The sequence below is a fragment of the Hemicordylus capensis genome, chromosome 1 (genome assembly GCF_027244095.1).
Source record: "Hemicordylus capensis ecotype Gifberg chromosome 1, rHemCap1.1.pri, whole genome shotgun sequence".
NCBI classification, from domain to species: domain Eukaryota; kingdom Metazoa; phylum Chordata; class Lepidosauria; order Squamata; family Cordylidae; genus Hemicordylus; species Hemicordylus capensis.
In genome coordinates this window covers 143,689-165,160 of record NC_069657.1, presented here as the reverse complement: position 1 = coordinate 165,160, position 21,472 = coordinate 143,689, and the positions used below count along the sequence as shown (strand labels likewise).

The window sequence follows — 21,472 nt, the reverse complement described above, 5'->3', positions numbered from 1 at the left end:
GAGAAGAAGAAGGACGTTGGCAGACCCCCCGTGGAGACCCTCCGCCAGCTCCTCTCTCCAGAGCCCACCACAGCCCCTCCCTTTCAGAGGGAGCCCCCCCTCCCCTCCGGCGTTGCACAGGAGGCAGCCGAATGGACTGGGGGGACTGAGCTCCCCACTCCGGGGGCTTCTCTGCGCCACGCTCCCTCCTGCTCACCTCCCCACACAGGCGACTTGCTTGTCCTTCCTCCCGCTTAGCCCTCTGCCCTTCCTTTCCCGCTGGTGCTACTAAGGTTGCCACAGCTCCATTGTGCTTCGGTGATACAAGCAGACTTTGTTCTTACACAGGAAGACAGAAAGCTGCCACAAGCCAAGTCTGACCCTGGGTCCCTCGAGCTCAGGATGGTCTACCCAGACTGGCCGCGGCTTCTCCTCCCAGGCTGCAGGCAGGAGTCTCTCTCCCAGCCCGATCTCGTTGGAGATGCTGCCGCCAGGGAGGGAACTGGGAACCTTCTTCTGCTCTTCCCAGAGCGGCTCCATCCCCTAAGGAGGGGAATATCTGACAGGGCTCCCACATGTAGTCTCCCATCCAAATGCAAACCAGGGTGGGCCTTGCTTAGCACAGCCGGGCCTCCGAACCAGCTGCTCCTCTAGGGTGCAATCCTTTCCTCAGGCCCGCTGGCAAGACTGGTTTCTGAGCTAGCCTCCCCCCCCCACCCCCAGTCACCCCGTTGCGGTGCCAGAGGGGCAATCAGGAAGCGGCTCCTCCCTCCCCCATGAAGACGGAGAGCTGGCCCACCTGGATGGTGAGCCCGGGGGCCATGGCGTTCAGGTCCTGCTGCAGCGCCAGCTTCAGGTTCTCATCGATCTGATCTAGACGGAGTGGGCAAAAGGCAGGCAAAGGGGTCCATCAGCAGGCAGGGCCAGCGGCACACAGCTGCCTCCAGCACCCACCCAGCCGAGCCCCGGTTGCACTGCAGGGGGGTGGCGGGAGAGGCCAAGCGCTTGCCCTGCTGGGATCGGCAACATGCAGCCGGGGGGGGGGGGGGCCAAGACAGGGCGCTCTTTGCGCCAGCGGGACGCTCACGTGGCCAACGACCCCCAGACAGGAGTCGCTGCGGTTTCCACAGAGGACCTGGAGGTGCAAGGAGACGCCACAAAGCGGGGGGAGCGAGCGAGCGAGCGGGCAGGCCTGAGGGCAGCCCAGTGCAGCGTCCCTCCGAGCTGGGCAGGCTGGACCTCTAACTGGGCCAACGCTAACAAGATGGCGCCCAACATCCTGTGTCCGGGCAAGAGAAACCTGATGCACGAGGCCAGGAGGGAGGCGGCCTGTGCACAGAGGAGGGAAGGATCTCTCTGGGCAGGAGCCAGCAGCCTCAGGCAGCCGCTCAGAGGCCCCTTGCCCAGACCACCGGCAGAACCCACACTCCACTCTGCCCTGGCCGGATCTCCCTTGCAGTTCTGTGGGTCCAATTGTGGGGCCCACATTTTAAGGAGGACGTTGATGAGCTGAGCGGCAACCAGGACAGGGAGGGGCCTGGAAACCAAGTCCTCTGAGAAAGGGTTGCAGTTGCTGGAGGAGGTCAGCCCCGAGAGGAGACGGCTCGGGGGAGAGTTGCTAGCCCTTCCCCAGGATCTCAAGGGCTGCCACACAGAAGGGCGGGGAGAGACGTGGACCTGCAACTCCCCCATCACCCACAGCCACCACCTATGGGGCCAAGTCTGCCCACCCCGATGCAGACAGAGGAGCAGAGTTGCCTTCTCAGCACGAGGAGGAGGAGGGCAGGACCAGAAGTGGTGGGGTGAAAGAGCAAGGGTGCCGATTCAGGCAGGTCATGAGGAAGGCTCTCTGGACTGTGAGGGCCGTCTGGCAGACCCTCCTTGGCTTCTGGTCCTGCCACCTGCCAGGGATGCTGGAGCCGCTCCCTGCACTAAGCCCTCCCCAAGGTCTGACCGTCTAGGATTCAACACAACAGAATTTCAGCGCACATGCAGCAATTTGAATTCCAAAGCAAAGCAAACCTTCATCATCCTGCCTGCAAAACACACCACTACAAAATTACCTCCTGGGGCCAGCCACTAGAGCCAACATTCAGTTTGAGGACTTCGTATTTTTAGAGACTAGCATGTCCAAGTCTGTTGGGGAAACGACTGGAAGTCAACCAGCCAGCTTCCACCCCAAATGGGGACAATGGTTATTTCCCACCCAGGAAGCCCCGATCCGTCTAAGTTCTCGGCCCAAATTTGATCGACAGCCTAACATGACCCTCTGCTGAACCATCCAAAGAAGCAGCATGTGGCCAGTGACACAAAGCACACACGCACACACGCACACCCCTTGCCCACCGACCCAGGTCCAAGGAGAACGAGAGTCATCCAGGCCTCCGATGAGACCAGCCATGACCCAACCTCCCTGAGGAAGGGTCTGCAGAGTCTCGCCTTCCAGGGCTACGGAGAGGAGGAGGAGGAGCAGGTACCCAAGCCCTACGGGGGTGGAGGGGGGGAGAGTGACCCCTACGTGCCCCACAGGTGCCCCGTGGGCAGCCGAGCACTCACCAAAGAGCTCGACGTACACCTCTTGGAGCGTGTGGCTGCTACAGAACTGGTTGAGCTCATGGTGGATCTTATTGAAAATGAGGGCCTTGTCGTAGTCAGCCGTGTAGTTCTGCACAATGCTGTGAACTAGGACAAAGGGAAGCTAGGATCAGAAGCGCTACCCAGAGAACCCTAACCCAATGCCAATGCCCCCCCCCACCTGGGCTCACAAAGGGGAGCCAGGAAGATCGGGGCCTCCTCAGGCACAGCAACATGAGAAAGCCCAATTCCCTGCTAGGGATCCTTCGGGAAGGGAACGCCAGAACCGTCATGCCCTTGTACAAATCCCTGGCATAGTTGCACTTGGAAGACACAGCGCAATTCTGGCCATCACATCCCCCAAACAAACGGCAGAGCTGGAACAGGAGCAGATGAAGCCGCCGAAACCACCAGGGGCTCAGAACCTTCCCTCTGGCGAGATGCAACAGCATCTGGAGCTTTTTAGTGGAGGAACAAGGCACCCAACGGCAGACACGACGGAGGCTTTTAAGCTTGGTTTGGGATGGAGAAAGGAAACCCATCATGCTACACACAATGAGTTCTGCCTCTGCAAGATGCAATGGCCCTCAGCGGAGTGGCTTTTAATGAGGATCAGTTCGCTTTATGAGGGGTAGTAGTCAACTGGCAGATGAAGTAATTTGATCCAAATATACAAGTATGAATGTCAGCAATTCATAAATCTTGCACTCAAGGCAATACTGATCAACACATAATCATTCTAAAACGATTACCATCTAATCAAAATTGGTGGTATCTTGTAAATTAGACATGGCATATCAAAACTTAACAAGTACTCAAAGCCATCCTTTTGGGGAGCAAAGGACATTCCCCTAAAACAAGGGATTTGAAAAGTTTGGACCACAGACTAGATGCTTGAGAATTTTCCCTCCACTCTAACTCCACTGCCCCCCCACACAACTCCTTTTGATTTTTCATAGCTGTGGGCTATACCTTTGTTGATTTTTCTCTTAATTTTCGCTAGCCAGAAACATAAGAACAGCCCTGCTGGATCAGGCCCAAGGAGGCCCATCTAGTCCAGCATCCTGTTTCACACAGTGGCCCACCAGATGCAGCTGGAAGCCTACAGGCAGCAGTTTGAGGGCCTGCCCTCTCTCCTGCTGTTACTCCCCTGCAACTGGTACTCAGAGGCATCCTGCCTCTGAGGCTGGAGGTAGCCTACAGCCCTCCAACTAGTGGCTGTTGATAGACCTCTCCTCCATGAAGTCATCCAAACCCCTCTTCAAGCCATCCAGGTTGTTGGCTGTCACCACATCTTGAGGCAAAGAATTCCTCTAGTTGATGATGCGTTGTGTGAAAAGGTACTTCCGTTTGTTGGTCCTAGATTTCCTGGCAATCAATTTCATGGGATGACCCCTGAAAATGGATAGAGACATTTTTCTCTCTCTCACATAACACCAGAACCAGTGTGATAGGAGTGAGAAAAATTTCTCTATCCACTTTCTCCATACCATGCATGATTTTATAGAACTTATGTCTCCCAACAGCCGCCTTTTTTCTAAATTAAATAGCCGCAGGTGTTGTAGCCTTGCCTCGTAAGAAGGGTGCTCTAGGCCCCTGATCATCTTGGTTGACCTCTTCTGCACCTTTTCCAGTTCTACATCTTTTTTAAGATGTGGTGACCAGAATTGTACGCAGTACTCCAAGTGTGGTTGCACCATGGTTTTGTATAAGGGCATTATAATATTAGCCATTTTATTTTCAATCCCCTTCCTAATGATCCCTAGCATGGAATTGGCCTTTTTCACAGCTGACGCACATTGAGTCGACACTTTCAACAAGCTATCCACCGCAACCCCAAGATGCCTCTCCTGGTCCATCAGCGACAGCTCAGATCCCATCAGCGTATACTTGAAGTTGGGGTTTTTCATCCCAATGTGCATCACTTTACACTTGCCAACATTGAACCGCATTTGCCATTTTGTTGTCCACTCCCTCAGTTTGGAGAGATCCTTTTGGAGTGCCTCACAATCCGTTTTGGACTACCCAAAAGAGTTTCAGATCATCTGCAAATTTGACTACCTTGCTGCTTACTCACTTCTAGATCATTTATGAATTTATGAATACCGTATATACTCAAGTATAAGCCGATCCAAATATAAACCGAAGTACCTAATTTTACCGAAGAAACAAAAAAAACCTGATTGACTCGAGTATAAGCCTAGGGTGGGAAATGCAGCAGCTACTGGTGAGTAGTACTGGAGCAGCGGGACAAATGGAGCCCATTGTGACCAGTATGTACTTTATTACAGAGGAACATTTTAGCACGGGCAGATAGATGACTCGAATATAAGCCAAGGCTGATTTTTTCAGCACATTTTGGGTGCTGAAAAATTCAGCTTATACTTGAGTATATACGGTAAATTAAAAAGCACTGGCCCCAGTACAGATCCCTGGGGGACACCACTTCTTACTTACTTCCATTGAGAAAACTCTCCATTTATCCCTACTCTCTGTTTTCTGTCCTTCAACCAGTTAGCAATTGACATGTGTACTTGTCCTCTTATCCCATGACCACTAAGTTTCCTCAGGAGTCTTTGACGACGAACTTTGCCAAAAACTTTTTAGAAGTTCAGGCATACTATGTAAACTGGATCACCCTGATCCACACACTTGTGGACACTCTCAAAGAAGTCCAAAAGGTTGGTGAGGCAAGATTTACCTTTGCGGAAGCCATGCTGGCTCACTCCCAGCAGGGTCTGTTCTTCTAGGTGCTTTACAATTTTATCCTTGAGGATGCTTTCCATCAATTTGCCTGGAACAGTTGTTAAGCTAACCAGCCTGTAATTTCCCTGATCACCCCTCTATCCCTTTTTGAGAATCGATGTTACATTTGATCCCTGGCTATAGTTTCCGATTATTCTTTTAGTTCTTTTTTATTGAATCTCCTATTTTGAGTTTTATCTTTCATTTTGTTGAGACTGCTTTGCAGACTGATTCAGAGAAGTGAGATACCTACTGAATTCCTTAATATGTTTAAAGCTCTTAAGATTTGCTCACTTAACCTATTTCCAATGTAACTCAAGCCATGTTCCACCCAGGAGTTTTTCCTTCCCCTCCCTTGTAAGACTTGCCACCTCTCTACAACCCTCCTTCCCCCTCTACAACCCTCCTTCCCCCCCCTCCTTTGCCACTTCTGGCCTACCCTCCTCCGCAGCCCTGTCCAGCCTCCCTCCCCTCTTCCCCACTGTCTAGACACTCCCCAATGAACAGATTTTCTCTCTGCCCAACAGAGAGTGTTTAGAGCACCACGACCTGCAGACATGCATGGTAAACGCCTGCGGGGGTGGAGGCCAGAAAAGGCCTCCATACAAACTGGGGAGTGCCCTCTTCTCTCTCTGCCTTTAGAAGCCATTCCTTATGCTGGAGATGGTCAGAAAGCAGAGCTCAACCACACACGCTTCTCAGGGACACAAGTTAAGAGCAGCCCAGTGTGATCAGTGACTGCAACCCCACTCAGGAAGTACCCACTTCTGTCACATGCTCTCTACCCCACAGACACCATGCGTTTTCCTGACCTCACCCACGATGCTCCATGAGATGCTTCCTTTCCCCTGCAAAGCATGTGTGCAACCACAAGGAAAAAGGAAATACCTGCATATGGCGCTAACATGTTCACCACTTCGATTCGATCGATGTAAATCATGACGCCGCCGCTGTAAGAAGAGGGTGCCAAGTGAGCCACAAACGACAAGGTTCACAAACCAGGACTGAGGCAGGTCGCTTCCTCTGATTTCTGCTTTTGTGAGCAACACACCCCACTCCTCCCTCAAGGGCAGGAGATCCCCAACTCAGCTGCCACAAAACACAGAGAGGAGGAGGAGGAGGAGGAGGAGGAGGAGAGCTTGGCTGTAAGCAAGCAGCAGCTGGCAGCCCATCCCCAGAGTCAGGAGATACGAAGTGGGGCCACAGGAAGAGACCCAGAGAAGCTTGCCCCACTGTCCACCAGCAAGAAGCACCACCGGGCTGGCGGGGGGGGGCACCACATCTGTGTGGCAGCATCAACCCCCACGGCCTCCAAGCCCCACATTCTGGCAAGAAGAGGCAAGACAGATGAGATGCTGGGTTTCCAAGCGGTCTGCACCAGCCTGGACTGGAGGTGCTCGGCTGGGCTGAGAGCTCTCCGGCGACTCCCGCTGATTACAAGACACCCCCCCCCGTGCAAATGAGACGCCTCTGAATTACAAGCCCCTGGCTAAGCCATGTGCAGAGCAATAAGGAGTCAGTGAGAAAACGACACATCCGTGGAAAAAGCAGGCTGAGGGTCGCCAAGGTCCTTCTGCTGCGTTCCAGCTGACAGGCAGGGAGTTGGGCCCCAGCGCCAGGGTGAGCCGGCAGCTTCGGCCACTCCTGAGCAGGCACCCCGCAGGGCAGGGCAGGGCAGGTCCTGCGCTTGGCACGGGTCAAGGGCAGGGTGCTTGGGAAAGCCTTCCCGGCAGCATCCGGCCGAGCCCCACAGGCCCTCGCTCAGCGAGAGAGACTGGAGTCATGTGCCGGGGGTGGAGGAATGGGGGGGCCTTTCCAGCCCGGCCCAGGCCGGCCCCTCCACCTCTGCGGGACCCGCATCCTGGGGGCGCTTGGCGCCTGCCTCTCGGGCCACAAGCCACCGGTCCCGGGCAGAGAGGCAGCAAAGGCCGAGGGGCCGGCAACGCACCTGGTCCCACAAGGCACGTTCTTCACTTCGTCCGTCTGCAGGGTGGTCTGGAAGAGAACAGAGAGACCCCCGAGGCCAGGGGGGGGAGGGGAAGGAGGAGGAGGAGGAGCTTCCACCGGGGGGGGGGGCCTGGAGCGGGAGCGTGTCCGGCCGCCCTCCCTCCCCAGAGGAGCCTCCCAGGGCTGCTCCCGGCACCCGGACAGGAGGGCGGCCCAGAGCCCAGCCCGCCTGGGCCAGGAGGGAGCCCCTGAGGCGGAGGCCCCGGGGGGGGGGCCTGCCGGGGCCTGCCCTGCCCTGCCCTGCCCTGCCCTGCCCTGCCTGCTGGGGGGCTCCTCGGCGGCCCCCACCCCCCGCAGGCCCCTCCCCCGCCCAGCCGCGGCGGCGCCAGACCTACCTGCACGGCCCGGTACTGGGTGACCCCGGGCAGCATGAGGCGGAAGCCCGGCCCGCTGAGGCCGCTGAGCAGCGCCCCGCCCCTGCCGGGAGGAAGAAGAGGAGGAGGAAGAGGAGGAGGAGGAGGAAGAGGTGAGCGCGGCGGGAGAAGAGGGGGGGGCCCAGCCGGGCAGGCCGGAGGCCCCGGGGGGGGGGGGGCGCCAGGCGGCGGCCCGCGCGGGCCTGGCTGGCTGTCTGGCTCACCGGTAGTAGACGGCCAGGTGTCCCTCCTCCACGCGGTGCACCGAGGCCCAGAGCAGCAGCGCCAGCAGCGCCAGCCCCAGCAGCGCCCCCGCCGCCGGCCGCCCCCCGCGAGGCAGCGCCGGCATCCTCCGCTCGGCCGGGCCCTTCTCCGCTTCCGCCGCTCGCCTCCCGCCTCTTCCTCCTCCGGCGGGGGCGGGCCGGAAGTGCCGCCGCCGCCGCCGCCGCCGCTGCTCCCGCCCCCCAGCGAGCTCTTCCTTCCGGGAGACACCGGAAGTGCTTCTGCAGAGCGAAGATGGCGCCGCCGCCGCCGGGGAAGCCGCTGCGCCTGTAAGAGGGAGGGAAAGAGGGGGAGGGGCCCGGGCCCCCACTCCCCTCCCCTCCCCCCGCGGGGCCCCCGGCTCCTGACCCGCCCCCTTTCCTCCCCCCCCGCCCAGGCTGGTCTGCGGAGACGTGGAGGGGCGCCTGGGGGAGCTCTACGGCCGCGTGCGGGGGATCCAGAGGAAGAGCGGCGCCTTCGACGTAAGTCCGGCCCCCCCCGGCCCCCCCCCGGCCTCCCCTGGCGGGTCCCGCTGCCTCCCCGCCAGGCCTGCAAGGCCCGCCCAGGAAAGGCCGCCTTAGCTTGGGGGGCTTCCCAGAGGGGGAGGGGGAGGCCTTCCCGCCCCCTCCTCCTTTCCGGGGCTGCCGCTCAGCCTTGAGACGGTCCTCCCCCAGCCGCGGGGGGGGCGCCTCCTCTCTGGCGGGGGGGGCAATTCTTGTGTGTCGGCTTCCAGCGGGGGGGGGGGTGCCCGGTTCCGGCTGGTGGCTGAGCTGCTACAAGGGCGCCTCCCCCCCCGCCACCCGCCCTGCTGCAGGAAGCCTTGGCCTTGGGCTTCCTCAGCTCCAGCCCCAGGGAGGCCTTTGCCCCCCACCTGACACCCCCCCCACATACCCCCACCTTGCCAAACCCCCACTTGTCCCTCCGGATGCCTGGGAGGGAGGGAGGGGGGGGGCGTCTCCGTGGGCAGCCTTGCTCTCCTGGCAGGTCACTTGGGGACTGCAAGGCCTCTCACGGCCTCCCTTGGCTGCTTCTAGCTGCTCTTGTGCGTTGGCAACTTCTTTGGCTCTGCTCAAGACACCGAATGGGAGGATTACCAGACAGGAGCCAAGAAAGGTACGCGGGAAACACTCTGCAGGCGCCCCCCGGGTGGCCCCAATAGCTGCCAGTGCCCTTTATCTAGTTCGTGAGTTTGTGGTCTGCTTCTCAGCCCTTGTTCTTAGGGAGAGTTATAACTGTAAACATGAAGTCGGCCTAAACAGGCGTGTGGGCAAAGGTGGTCCCGTTGGACTTCCAAAAAGCTTCTGACAAGGTTCTCCGCCAAAGGCTCTCGAGTAAACGTAGCAGTCATGGGAGAAGGAACCCTGGTCCTCATAAGGGACAGGTTCATGTGTGGATGGTAATGGGTTGAAGGACCGGAAACAGGGAGCCACACTGCCGCCCCCAAAGGCTTTTGGAAAACTGAGTGGGGGGGCTGCGGGGGTAGGGGGTGAATCAGTGCACCCTCCCCTGCCCTTAAAGCTAGACCACCCCCCACCAGCGGAACCACCGGTCTGTCAAACCGGTTCCGTGGACATCCCTACACAGCAGTCCAAGGGACCTTTTAAAGTGTCCCCGAAGCCTTTAGTGTTTCATGCTCAAAAGGCAGCCAGTAAAGCCCTGTGTGAGGCTGGGGCACTTCCCATTTTCTTCTCCTCGCTAACTAAATAGCGACCACAGATCCTTCACACTGAACTCAAGGAGCTCTCTCAGTCCATGGAATTTTTCCCCCCTTCAGCTCCTATTCAAACCTACGTCTTGGGTGCCAACGATGAAGAAACCACACATCGTTTCCCGGATGTGGATGGATGCGACCTCGCTGAGAACATCACTTACCTGGGTAACCTTAAGATGTGATAAGCTTGTTAAAAGGCTGTGAGCTGGGGAGACACATGTGAAGCAGTTTCCAGGTAGGGCTGGTCCCCGTGGGTCTGTCAGGCCTCTTCAGGGCCCACGGAGAAGCTGAGTGCAGCTGGGCACAGGCGCTCTTGGATCTGCTCTTGTGCCCCAAGGGAACCGGTCTTTGTCTGTGAGTGGGATCTGGCACCAACGCCAGGAGTCTTCTGCAGATTGGGAAGGAAGCAGCTCATCCCCCTAACCAGCCACTCCAGTCTGCAGTCCTGTTCTGCTCATTTCAGCAAACCTTGCCTCTTTGTCTGCCTTGGGCGAAGGAAGAGGACCCCCACCTGTGCATCTCTGGGAGACAGAGGAGGTGGCGGTGGCAGGAGCTTGTGCAGCTCAGTCCCTTCTGTCGCTCCTCAGCCGCGGGGAGGAGGCCTTGGCTGGTGCAGGGGTGGGGGGCGTGGGCAGTGGCACTCCTGACTCTGGCCTCTCCTCGAGAAGGTGGCCCTAGTCTCCCTGGTGTGCTGCACAAGCCTCTGCCCGGCTCACACGAGGACTGCGGGAAAGAGTGGCCGGTTGGTCTGGGGTTCCGGGTGGGGATGCCCTTTCTTTGGCCCTGCGGTGGGGAAGGCGCTTGCAGCATCTCTTCTATCCGAGTACCGCTGGTAGTCCTAGCCTGGCCCTTGGTGCTTTCCTGGTGGGTCGGGGTACAGAGTGCTCAAAACGTGGACACGTTTCCTGCAAAGGCTTGAGCGCTGCGTTTGGCTTTGTGTATGCAGGGCGCAAAGGTGTCTTCAGTGGGGCCTCTGGCCTGCAGATTGCCTACCTCAGTGGGTCTGAGGCCTCCGGGGAGCCGGCTCCTGCACACTGTTTTAGCACCAAGGATGTGGCTGACCTCCAGGGAGCTCTGCTCTCCACTCCCAAGTTCAGAGGTGTGGACATCCTGCTGACCTCTCCGTGGCCCAAAGGCGTGGAGATCTTTGGGAACCGCCCAGTGAGTGTTCCGCTTGGAGTCGGAGGGTGTTTCCTGGGAGGGCTGGTGTGCTCCCTTCCCAGAGATCCACGTTCTGCAGCAGGGGTGTGTGATGGTGAACTCCAAATAAATTGGGGGTACTTTTCATTCCATTGTCTGTTGTCCCTAAGGTACCCTTCCTAAGTTAATAGGAGAGGATTTCCAGTTAAGGGACGAGGCTATGGGGTGGGGGTGGGTGCGCCTTCCCAGCCTGACGAGCCGAATAGCTCATGGGGGGGCCTCCGGGGGGGGTTTCTCTCCTGCAACCTCCTGGGAACGAGGTTGGGGCTTTTGGTTGAAGGGGCCTCCCTTGTGCCTTCCCAGGGCGGGGCTGCATTTGCAGCAACATTCTCTCATCTGGAGTACAGGAATGTTGGGGATGCGGCTCTCCCCCCTCCCCTCCTCATTATTTCACAGAGACATGACTTGTTTGGTTAAACAGGGAGATCTGGACACTAGGAAATGTGCCTCTGGACTAGTAGCCCTGCTGGCTGCGAGCCTAAAGCCACGATACCATTTCGCTGCTCTGCAAAAGATCTACTATGAAAGGCTGCCATATCGGTACGTGGGACCATGAAGAGCTGTGATATCCGCCAGTGCTGGGCTCCTAACGAACATGCAGAATTGTACAGCTTTGTAGTGAGCATACTAAAGTCATGCACACTAGATCAGTGGGAAATAATTTCTTCCAATGAGTGGTGGTGCTTTGTGGTTTGTTCTAGTGCAGCTCTGAGCAGTTAAAAGAATTGTCTTAGCTAAACTCGTTAGTTAAAGGAGGGGCGGCCCTGCTGGTTTCCAAAGCAGCGTGACACCAAAGGGCCTTGGACAATCCCCTTCCATGTTCTGCCGTTTCACAGGAACCATCACTTCTGCGTCAAGGAGCTTTTAGAATCCATTTGTAATTGGATGCTGCTTAAGATCAGATGTGTTAGCCTGTACTGACTTGCAGGATAGCTCCCTATCTCAGTTTTAGAAACGGCCACCCCTACTTGGTGCTGATATTCTGTTCTTGCAGGGTTTCACTTTCCCCTTCCATCTACTAGAAGTGATGGGGCGGGGTTCTAAGGAACATAGGAAGCTGCCCTATACTGAGTCAGACCCTTGGTCTGTCCAGCTCAGTATTGTCTTCACAGACTGGCAGCGGCTTCTCCAAGACTGCAGGCAAGAATCTCTCTCAGCCCTATCCTGGAGATGCTGCCAGGGAGGGAACTTGAAAACTTCTGCTCTTCCCGGAGAGGCTCCATCCCCTGCGGAGGGGAATCTCTTACAGGGCTCACACTTCTAGTCTCCCTTTCATATGCAACCAGGGTGGACCCTGCTTAGCTAAGGGGACAAGTCCTGCTTGCTACCATAAGACCAGCTCTCCTCCTTGGTGCAGTGAGGGCCTCTTTTGCTTTCCTGGTGGGTTTGAACAAGCGGCCAGCTAATGCCAGCTTTTATGTGGGGCTTCTAGGATTCCCCCAACCTCCTAAAATCCCCATCTCTGCTTACTTTTAAATGACTCTTGAAAACACACCTGTTTTATCAGGCTTTTAGTTTATGAAGTTTTAAGGTTTTATTTATGGCCGTTTTAATCTGTTTTATTATTTTTGTTTACACAGACAGGTGTTATTGACTGGTTTGTTTTTTCCAGACATCGAGTCCTTCCCAAGGACCTGGGATGGCTGAACTTTATTATCAGTGTTGTTGCTGTTATTATTATAGATATCGTCGCAGACTATAGGCTGTTCCCAATAAAGTTGCTTTTTGTAATTGGCTGATGGTGGTGTCTGTGGCCCCCATGGTGTTGAGGTGCTCCTCAAGGTGTTTTGGAACAGCACCCAGGGCGCCAATTACTACTGGGATTGTTTTGGTCATCTTCTGTTGTTGTTTTTGTTGTTGTTGTTAGGTTTTACTTGGTTACTGTTTGTTTAAATTGCAAACCGTCCTGAGAATTTATAGAGAGCAGTATATAAATGTGACAAATGGATAAATGTGTCTGTGTTGGTTTGTGCAGAAACCACACTGTTCTCCAGGAATCGGCACAGCACGTGAGCAGATTCCTTGCCCTGGCCAGTGTTGGCAATGCTGACAAGAGGAAGGTAAAGGCCACTTTCTCCTCCTCCCCCCTCATAGGTGAACGGTGTAGATCCCTGGTTGGTCTTGATGTTTCCACTTAAACCAAAAACCTGCTTGTATAGGCGGAGGGTGGTGGGAGGAGTCCTGAGCCTCAAGATGCCCTGCTACAGCCTACTTAGCTGAGCTGATTTGTCCTCTCAGGTTTTTGTGTTTTGTAGATCACCTACACAGCTAGGTGCTGTAACACCTTCTGTTCTGGTCACCCTTCCTTTCGGTGGTTGTTTTTTCGCTCCCAGTATCTCTATGCATTCAGCATCCTTCCAATGAGTGCCATGGACCCAGTGGAGCTGGTCAGACAGCCGCAAGATGTCACTGAGAACCCGTACCGAAGGCCCAGGGGAGCGGAGAGTGGTGCTCAGCTGCTGCTGGAGGCAAAGGTACTAGCAGTGCTGTGCGTCTTTCAATAGAAGGTGTAACCTCTGTACGTAGACAGAGTGCATATTTCTTTGAACTACAAAATCCTGCTTAGTGGTGCCTGTTTTTTCCTTTCTGTTCTGACAGTGAAGTAGGATGAGGGATTCTTGACGTTCTTTTAAAAAATACAGGAATGGATCCCACCCACCCCATTGGGGAGCTGTGGATCATGTCCGGGTTATGTGAGCACCGTGTGTGCATGCCAGGTGGGTGGTGTTTAAAGAGGGTCTCCGTTATTCCCCTCCCCACTCCGAACTTGGATCATTCTGCTGTCTTCCTCTCTTCCCTCCATTTTTAAAAATGACTCCATTAACCCCCCCACCCCCCCACACACTTACTTACAGGGCTCTTTCCATTGCATCACACACACACACACACACACACTCTTAACAGTAGGATAACTGCTGCAGGTGCACAAGAGGCTCTGCGAGTCACACATGACGACACGTTTGACATGTGATTTGGGCCGGGACTGGCTGTAACGGGGACTTCAGAGACTAATATCTTGAAAAATACTGGATGGACAGATTCTCCCCCCGCCCCAAAATGCATTCTATTGACCTGAACTTCTGGACACACACAAAGCAACACTAATAAATAATTGGTAAGTGACCCATGGTAGAATATAGTTCTCGGTTGCTGGAAGCCGGGGGCATCTCATTGGGTTACCCCTCTCAGGAGCTCCCAAGCAGGGCAGCATTTGATTGGATAAAAAACAAGTCCCGCCTACCCGAGCCCCGGGGGGGGATAACTCCTCCCCAGCCCTTTCTGTCCTCGGCAGCTCCAAGCCGTTTCTTTCCTCTCTCTGCACCTTCAGCGTTTGTTTGTTTGGGCTTTTCCTGGCTCTCCTTGGCCGCCTTTATCCATTCCTTTCCAATATCAATTGCTTCACTCCTCTGCCTATATATATATATATATATATATATATAAAAGAAGAAGAAGGAAGGAAGGAAAATGGTTAACACTTTTCGCTCGTCTGTCCTCCCCCCCCCCATCTCTTGCGACTCCTCTGTGAATGGAGCAATCGCGGGGGGGCAAAAAGGCCGTCCTGCTTCCTCGGGGAACCACCCAGCTCAACTCCGGCCCGGCCGCTCTCGGCCTCCCCAGGGCCCGGCCGTAGTCGCCTCACAGGCCCTGCAGGCTGCAGCGGAACTCTCCCGGCGGGAGCTCGAGCGCCCTCCTGCTGGGCCTGCCCGGCCACTGGGACGCTTGGCTGGCTCAACGAAAGCAGCGCTCTCGGCCGCCCGAGCTCCCTGCAGAGATGGCGTGGGTGTCGGCCGCTCTGCAGCCTCCTCCGCCTCACGCCTGGAACCCGCCGAGCGTCTCCTGCCCTCGGGCTGCGAGACGGGCTCGGCGGTGGCGGCCTGCAGACAAGCAGCAGCTGAGTCCCCTAAAGAGCTAGAAGAGCTCCGTTTTAGGAGAAGCCCGTCCACCTACCCACCACCAACCGTGGAGGAGATACGGGCTATCTCGCTGCGGGTCCAAGAGCTGAGAATGGCGACCAGCGCACAGGAACGAACCGCAAGTACCGCCAGTGGGGCAACGGGGGATGGGGGCGGCCAGTCCTTCCCGTCTTCATCAAAGGATCGGGGGCAAAAAAGTGAAAAATCTGCTGCTGCACGCCCGAGCCCACCCCCTATAGTTGCAGCTGCCAGCCAGAGTCCAACCTTGTCTCTGCCAAAACAATTCCCCCTGAGTGGCAGGCCTGGTTCAAAAATGCCATGGTGGATCCAGGGTTTCAGGTCAGACCACCCAAGAAACCTAAGTCAAAGAAAAATAGGCGTCAGTCTAGACACAGGCCTTCCAATCCTGAGTCCTCTCGCTCACCACTGTCCCTGCTGGTACAGACCCCCTCTCTTCTGAGGCGTCTGACCATGAAGGGGAACCCCCACGGGGACCCCAACGCCCTGCCCCTGACTCGGACACTGTCCCAGATAAACAGGAGAGCAAAGGGTCAGATGGGGACGGGGGGGGGGAACCATCAGCGGTATCCCAACACCTGTTTGGGCAGAGGACTATCCCCTGGTTTCCTCCTGGCTTCCCCTTCCTGTTCCTTCCCATTCTTCTCTAGAGGGTGCAAGCCTAGTCCGCCTATCGGCCCCAAAGAACTGGGGAGGAGTTATCCCCCTTGGGCTGGAGTAGGCGGGACTTGTTTTTTATCCAATCAAATGCTGCCCTGCTTGGGAGCTCCTGAGAGAGATAACCCAATGAGATGCCCCTGGCTTCAGCAACCAGAAGAAGAAGCCTTCATGGTAAGTGGAACCAATGCTCCTTTTTCTACCAAGTAAAATCCACGCTACAGATTAGAAACTGCTGCATCCCAGTCATTTTTCAGGGGAGCTGCATGAGATTTGGAGGGATGGTCGCACTTTGCACCCAGTTAGTCTTTCAGATTTCAGGAAGTTTTAGATGAGTGGTTTAGATGTTATGACAGAGTTTGCAGCGGTGGCGTGTGGTCTTACAGCTTGCCTTAAATGCTCGCGGGATGCTGCTGTTCACTCCGTAGGGCCAGATCCTAGCTACCTTTTGGAAAAGGCTTCCGTTCTGAGTGCAAGAGGCTGGTAGCTCAGCCTTGTACTTACCCGGCAGTCAGTCGGGCTGTCGCTTTCTCTGGCCTGCAAGCGGTCCCTTCTTCTCTCTCTGCAGGAGGAACCTGCCTGCCAGTTTTTCTTTGATTTAAGCAGCAAGCCCAAAGGGAGAAAGAGGCCCACAGCAGATGGAGAGAGGAGGAGGCAGCAGCAGCAGCAGCAGCCGCTGCCCAAGCGGCCCCCTGGCAAACCCTGTGAGTTTTCGTCCCACGGCTCTGCCAAGTTCCCCCCTGGAAAGAGGGAATGTGCCTGCGATCGGCCCTGGACTCGGGAGGGGTTGTCTGACTGAGTCCCCGACTGAGGTTAGAAATCAGGTTTTCGCTCTTTCAAGGAGAAACGCAGCCTGGATTTATCCCCACTGTAGGCCACGAATCTGACTTGGGCTGTAGACAGAGTTGTCTCCACCCCGGACACACACGCAAACACGCCTTCTGTGAGGTGCCCCGGTACTCCCCCCCCCCCCCGTCCACGATGGCGCCAGGGCCTCGTGTGGCCTCGTGGGAGGTCCGGGGGTGGGCTGCACTTCCTGCTCTTCCCAGGCAGAGCAGGGCCTGGCGGGGGGGGGGAGGTGTCCCTCTGCCAGGCCACTGAGGGCGGGGGCACGGGACTCCGGCCTTGGGGCTGCTTCTCCCTGCCTGGAGGGAGGGTCTGGCCCGGCCCGGCTTCCCCGAGAGTTGCAGCCTCACTTGGGCCTGTGCTTGTGGCCTGCTGGGGAGGGGAGCGGGCAGTGGCCTGGTGTCCAGTGCCCCAGATGCCTCGCCGTCCCCTCTCCTGGCTTGATGGCGTTGGAGGCCAAGTCATTCTCTGTGCTGTGCTCTTCTTCTTCTTCTTCAGCCCCCCCTGCGGCGGCTTGCTGGTTTTGCCTGGCCAGCCCAGAGGTCGAGAAGCATCTGGTGGTGAGCATTGGGACCCACGTAAGTCTTCCGGGCTGCCCTGCCTGGAGGGGCGGGTGAGCCGCGATCTTTCTGGCCCGTGTCGAGTCTCGCCAGGCGGCCCATGAGCCTGGGGAGGGCGAAGGCTCGTCCCCTCCTGGCAATGCTGGCCTGAGCAGCAGCAGGGCGAGCCCAGCCCACGAGCCCCAAGGATTGCAGCCCAGCTTGGAGGTCGCCGAGGGAGGGAGGAGCAGCACCCTGGCCTGTGCTGACACCTGTGCCCCTCCTGGCCCAGGCCAGCACCCCCATCTCTGCACGGGGCTTCCCTTAGTCCGGGGGGGGGGATTTTTCCACCCTGCCGCTGCGCTGTGCCCCATTCCTTGTTAGGAAGGCCGAGGGCAGCACAAGGCCTTGTACTGCTGTGCTGGTCTCCGAGTGTCTCTGCCCTGCAAAGGAGGGCAGCAGCTCCAGGCCAGGCCGCTGAGTGCCTCAGCTCCCCCGCCCCGCCCCGCCCCGGCTGCTGCCCCTTAGTGGGAAAGGCTCCTATGCCGCCTCCCCCCCCCTCCTCCTCCTCCCAGGTTTCGCTTGCAAAGCTGTTGGCAGTTCTGCCAGCTTAGGCAGTTTCAAGCTTCCTGCCCACCAGCAGGAGGAAGAGATGCAGAAGATTTCTGTGTGGTCGTCGTCGTCGTCGTCTCTGCCAGCGCCTCCCTGGCTGGCTCCCTGCTCCTTTGAGGATCCCAAACTGCCCACGGCTGCCGGCCGGCCTTGGCTTGCTGCCCCCCGGCAGCGCTCCTGCCCTGACCCGGCCGGGCACCTCGTGTGGCTCCCTGGAGGTGGGCGGAGCCGCGCTGAGGGCCCTTCTTCTTCTTTGCCTTAGTGCTACCTTGCCCTGGCCAAGGGCGGCTTGTCCCCGGATCACGTCCTCATTTTGCCCATTGGGCACTACCAGTCGGTGGTTGACCTGGCTCCCGAGGTGGTGGAAGAAGTCAATCAGTACAAATCTGCCCTCAAGAAGTTCTTTGGGACGAAAGGGAAGCGGTGCGTGGCGTTCGAGAGGAATTACAAGAGTCAGCACCTCCAGCTGCAGGTGAGGCTGTACAGGGTGGCCCTCGGAAGCGGCTTGGCCGGTGGGGCAGCGTGTCCTCCTCGGGAGGGTTCCTGCCCGCTGCTGTACCGGCTTGCTTAGCTGTGGCCTTTCAGTTAGGGGGAGGCCTCCCTCTGCCAGCCAGCACAGCCTCTGGGTGGGCCCCCCGGCTGGGACAGGCTGCCTGCGGTTGTGATAGTTCCTCCCTGGCCGGCCAGAGACAGTGTCTGGGCGGCATCCAGCTATCACAAAGAGTGTCAAGGAGAGGAGGGCAGGGAGGGCCGCTCGAGGGAACGGGCCCTCAGCCGCGCACTCCTACAGGAAGGGGTCTCTGGGTCTTCCAAAGTCCATAAGTTTAAGCCTGCAAGGGATGGAGGCTTCTGCCTCTCCGCCATGATGAGGAGGAATCCTGCTGAGGGGCCCCCTCTGGGCCCCGGTGATGGCCTTCCTGGGCTCTTCCTGGGCAAGTCCAGGCCCGGGGTCCGAGCTTGCCGGCTTCTGAGTGCCCGGGAAATGCCGTTGCAGGTGGTTCCTGTTCCGCAGGACTGCTGTGCGACCGAAGACATTAAGGAGGCCTTCGTCGTCCAGGCAGAGGAGCACCGCATGGAGTTGCTGGAGATCCCAGAGCACTCGGCGCTCAAGCAAGTAGGCTTCCGTGACACAGAGCCGGCCGCTCCCGGGCAGAAGCCCCTTTCCTGTCGTCAGGCGGGCGGAGGCTGGGGGGGGGGGTGGACCATCCCCTGCTCCATCCCTCCCCTTGCCTGGCTCAGTGGGGGAGAGGCGGCCCCTCGGCAGAGCCCGGAAGCTGCAGACCGCCCGGCCTCCCGCAGCCCCTTGGCTGCCTCTTCCGCAGGCAGGCAGGGCCCTCAGGCTAACTGCTGCCAGGTCTCCGCCAAGATTGACTAACCGGTACCCGTTGCTGAGCCTGCCGCTGCCCCTGGGGAAGGCCAGCCTTGGCAGGCGGTCCAGCTCTTGTCACGGGATCCGCAGCCGGTTCGGGCGGCAGCGGCTGCTGCAGGATCCCCAGGTGCTTCACTCTGGCGAGAGGAGAGCGAGTTGCAGTGTGGCTGCAAGCAGCGTCCTGGGCTGGAGCCTGCTTGGTTTCTCCAGGGAGGCGGAAGCAGAGCTCTTCCGAGGCAGCAAGGCGCACACACACACCCCCACACCCCCGGGAGCTCCGTGAAAACCTGGCGGCATTTGCTGCTGCCAGTGAAGGAGCCGAGGCTGGCTTCCGGGCTGGCCATTGTGGCTCCTGCGAACGGCCATGATTCAGCAGTGGGGGGGGGCATGTTGTGGCCCAGCCTGGCCTGCCTCCCACCCCTTCTGGGTCCTGCTGCAGGTGCTCCCTTGAGCTTGACTTTGGAGTCTGCCTGGACTTGTCATTAGAACGTAAGAACAGCCCTGCTGGATCAGGCCCAAGGAAGCCCATCTAGTCCAGCATCCCGTTCCACACAGTGGCCCACCCGATGCCTCGGAAGAAGCCTACAGGCAAGAGGGGAGGGCAGGCCCTCTCTCCTGCTGCAGTTGCTCCCCTGCAACTGGCACTCGGCGTGTACTTGAAGTTGGGGGTTTTCGTCCCAATGTGCATCACTTGACACTTGCTAACATTGAACCGCATTTGCCACTTTGTCCCCCAGTTTGGAGAGATCCCTTTGGAGCTGCTCACAATCCGTTTTGGATTTCACTACCCGGAAGAGTTTGGTATCATCTGCAAATTTGTCCACCTCGCTGCTCACCCCTGCTTCTAGATCATTTATGAATAAATTAAAAAGCACCAGTCCCAGTACAGATCCCTGGGGGACCCCACTTCTTACTTCCCTCCATTGTGAAAACTCTCCATTGATACCTACCCTGTTTCCTGTCTTTCAGCCAGTTAGCAATCCACACATGGACTTGTCCCCTGATCCCATGACCGCTAAGTTGCCTCCGGAGCCTTTGATGAGGAGCTTGGTCTGCCTGCAGCCCGGAGTGCCCTTTCCCGGGGGGGGGGGGCCTGCCAATGCCTGAGCACTTTCCAGGGCTTGCTCCTCTCTGCAGGGGAGGCGCCTCGGGGCCCCCCTGCGCTGTGTTTCGGCTGCCGTGGCTTTGCAGATTGAGCTGTGGGCTGGGAGAAGCTGTTCAGGCTGGGACTGGCTGTCCTTTTTCTTTTCCAGATAGTTCAGCCTGGAACACCTTATTTTTATGTTGAACTGGATAATGGGGAGAAGCTCTTCCATCGCGTTGGGAGGAACTTCCCTCTGCAGTTTGGAAGGTACGTCCCTCTCCTTGCGGTTCTTCCACCTCGGTTAGCAAACGTGGTGGGGGTGTTGTCTGGCCCCGAGGAGGCGGCTTTCGGGGGAGGGCGCCGATCCCCGCCTCCCTCCCTTGGCGGCTGCTTCGCGGCCTGTCTGGGCCTCCCTCCCTGCAGCCACGTGCTTGAGGGGAGGCGGCGGTGGCCAAGGCTCCCGCCCTCCGCCCCTTCTTCCCTTCCGGCCCTGCTGTTGCTTTGCTCGCCCTGCAGCCCTCGGTGAGTTCCCTGGCCGGGGGGGGGGTGTCCTTGTGGCCCCCGGTCCCAGCGGAGCGGCCGCAGGCTCAGCCTGTGCCCTCCAGCCCTTTCCGAGGTGGCGGCCTTCAGAGCGGCCTGGACTTCTTTGCCTTCCGCAGGGAGGTGCTGGCCAGCGAGGCCATCCTCGGCATGCCTGGCCGGGCGGACTGGAGGAGCTGCCAGGCGGGGCGGGAGGAGGAAGCCGCCGCAGCCCAAGACTTCCGCCGGGCCTTCGCCCCCTTTGACCTTGCCCAGATGGACTGAGCCAGCGCCAGCCAGCCAGCCAGCGGGGCGGGAAGGCCCTTGTCCAGCCGTGAGCAAGGCCCAGCTGGCCCGCCTCCCCCCCCCCCCCAATGGCCCTTGCTGACACCAGCCGCCTTCCCTGCAGCCTCTCTCTCGGGGGGGGGGGGCTGGTCTCCTCTGGCTGCATCCGGTCCCTGCTCCCGGAGTGGCCCCCTGGGAGCGGCTGGGCGGCCTCTGCCAGGAGAGTTGGCCACGAGGAGGCAGCTGGTGCCTCCTGCCCCATTTCAGGCGGGAGGGCTGGCCGGCAGAGAGCGCCCCCCGCAGTGCTGCCCCCCGTGGGGCCCTCGCCAAGAGCCAAGGCGTGCCGCCTCTGGGCAGGCAGGAGTCTGAGCAAGTGGCCGTGTGCGGAGCGGAAGGGCCAAGGCGGTCTGCGGACAGGGACCGAGTGGAGGGAGCCAGGCGGCCAAGGCACGTCCACCCTCTGTGCGTCCTGCCCAGGAGGGTCCCGAGACTGCGGGGAGCTCCTCTTCAGCCCCACTTGGCCTCTGAAGACCCCGGACGCCCTTGCAACAGGAGGACACTGCGGGGGGGGGAGCTTCGTCACAGGGGCAGCCGGGGGGCCCGGCCACGGTGCAGGGAGGCGCACCTGCCTCCAGCAAGCGGAGTGGGCTGGGTGGCCTCTGCTTGGGGCTCCTGTGGAAAACCCCGCTCTGGGTGGGGGGCCTCAGCTTGGCCCTTGTGTGGAAGGAGGGGCGGGTGCTGCAAACATTTCTCTTGCAATGAGGACACTTTAATAAATAAAGATCTCTCTCGCTGGGTC

The 21,472-nt window shown here is 58.4% G+C and overlaps 2 protein-coding genes across 5 annotated transcripts in view; one reads left to right on the top strand and one right to left on the bottom strand.

The window, feature by feature from the left end:
* The window catches only part of ERLIN1 (ER lipid raft associated 1), an 18,702-nt gene extending 10,600 nt beyond the window's left edge, over positions 1–8,102 (bottom strand). Inside the window, exons 1-6 of one of the 2 annotated variants that reach the window (XM_053282920.1) lie at positions 7,883–8,102; positions 7,641–7,722; positions 7,247–7,293; positions 6,187–6,248; positions 2,536–2,661; positions 779–852 (exon numbers count right to left, since the gene is read on the bottom strand). In XM_053282920.1, coding sequence (XP_053138895.1) covers positions 779–852; positions 2,536–2,661; positions 6,187–6,248; positions 7,247–7,293; positions 7,641–7,722; positions 7,883–8,007 — 516 coding nt within the window. In that variant the 5' untranslated portion in view covers positions 8,008–8,102. Of the gene's footprint in view, positions 1–778; positions 853–2,535; positions 2,662–6,186; positions 6,249–7,246; positions 7,294–7,640; positions 7,723–7,882 lie in introns of those variants that run through there. The other variant, XM_053282921.1, reaches the window with a different exon arrangement.
* Positions 8,096–21,472, top strand: CWF19L1 (CWF19 like cell cycle control factor 1). Of its 3 annotated transcripts, none has more exons than XR_008312947.1 (14): positions 8,096–8,209; positions 8,317–8,401; positions 8,954–9,032; positions 9,694–9,795; positions 10,577–10,791; positions 11,252–11,370; positions 12,806–12,890; positions 13,164–13,304; positions 15,988–16,123; positions 16,764–16,843; positions 17,679–17,888; positions 18,411–18,526; positions 20,039–20,136; positions 20,529–20,571. XR_008312947.1 is itself a non-coding variant. In XM_053282919.1 (14 exons), the coding sequence occupies exons 1-14, from the start codon at positions 8,175–8,177 to the stop codon at positions 20,671–20,673; spliced, it is 1,632 nt and encodes a 543-aa protein (XP_053138894.1). In that variant the 5' UTR covers positions 8,098–8,174; the 3' UTR covers positions 20,674–21,472. The 3 variants fall into 3 exon arrangements, 2 of the variants coding, with proteins under 2 accessions (XP_053138894.1, XP_053138892.1); XM_053282919.1 differs by having other exon boundaries at positions 8,098–8,209; positions 16,764–16,825; positions 18,411–18,530; positions 20,529–21,472; XM_053282917.1 differs by having other exon boundaries at positions 8,099–8,209; positions 18,411–18,530; positions 20,529–21,472.

Bases quoted from the DNA above. Each gene is read 5' to 3' on its own strand.
- CWF19L1 (XM_053282917.1), top strand. From the start codon at position 8,175: ATGGCGCCGCCGCCGCCGGGGAAGCCGCTGCGCCT. The intron at 17,889-18,410 runs GTGAGGCTGTAC...ATGCCGTTGCAG, and splicing joins GTCAGCACCTCCAGCTGCAG to GTGGTTCCTGTTCCGCAGGA. The intron at 18,531-20,038 runs GTAGGCTTCCGT...TTTCTTTTCCAG, and splicing joins AGCACTCGGCGCTCAAGCAA to ATAGTTCAGCCTGGAACACC.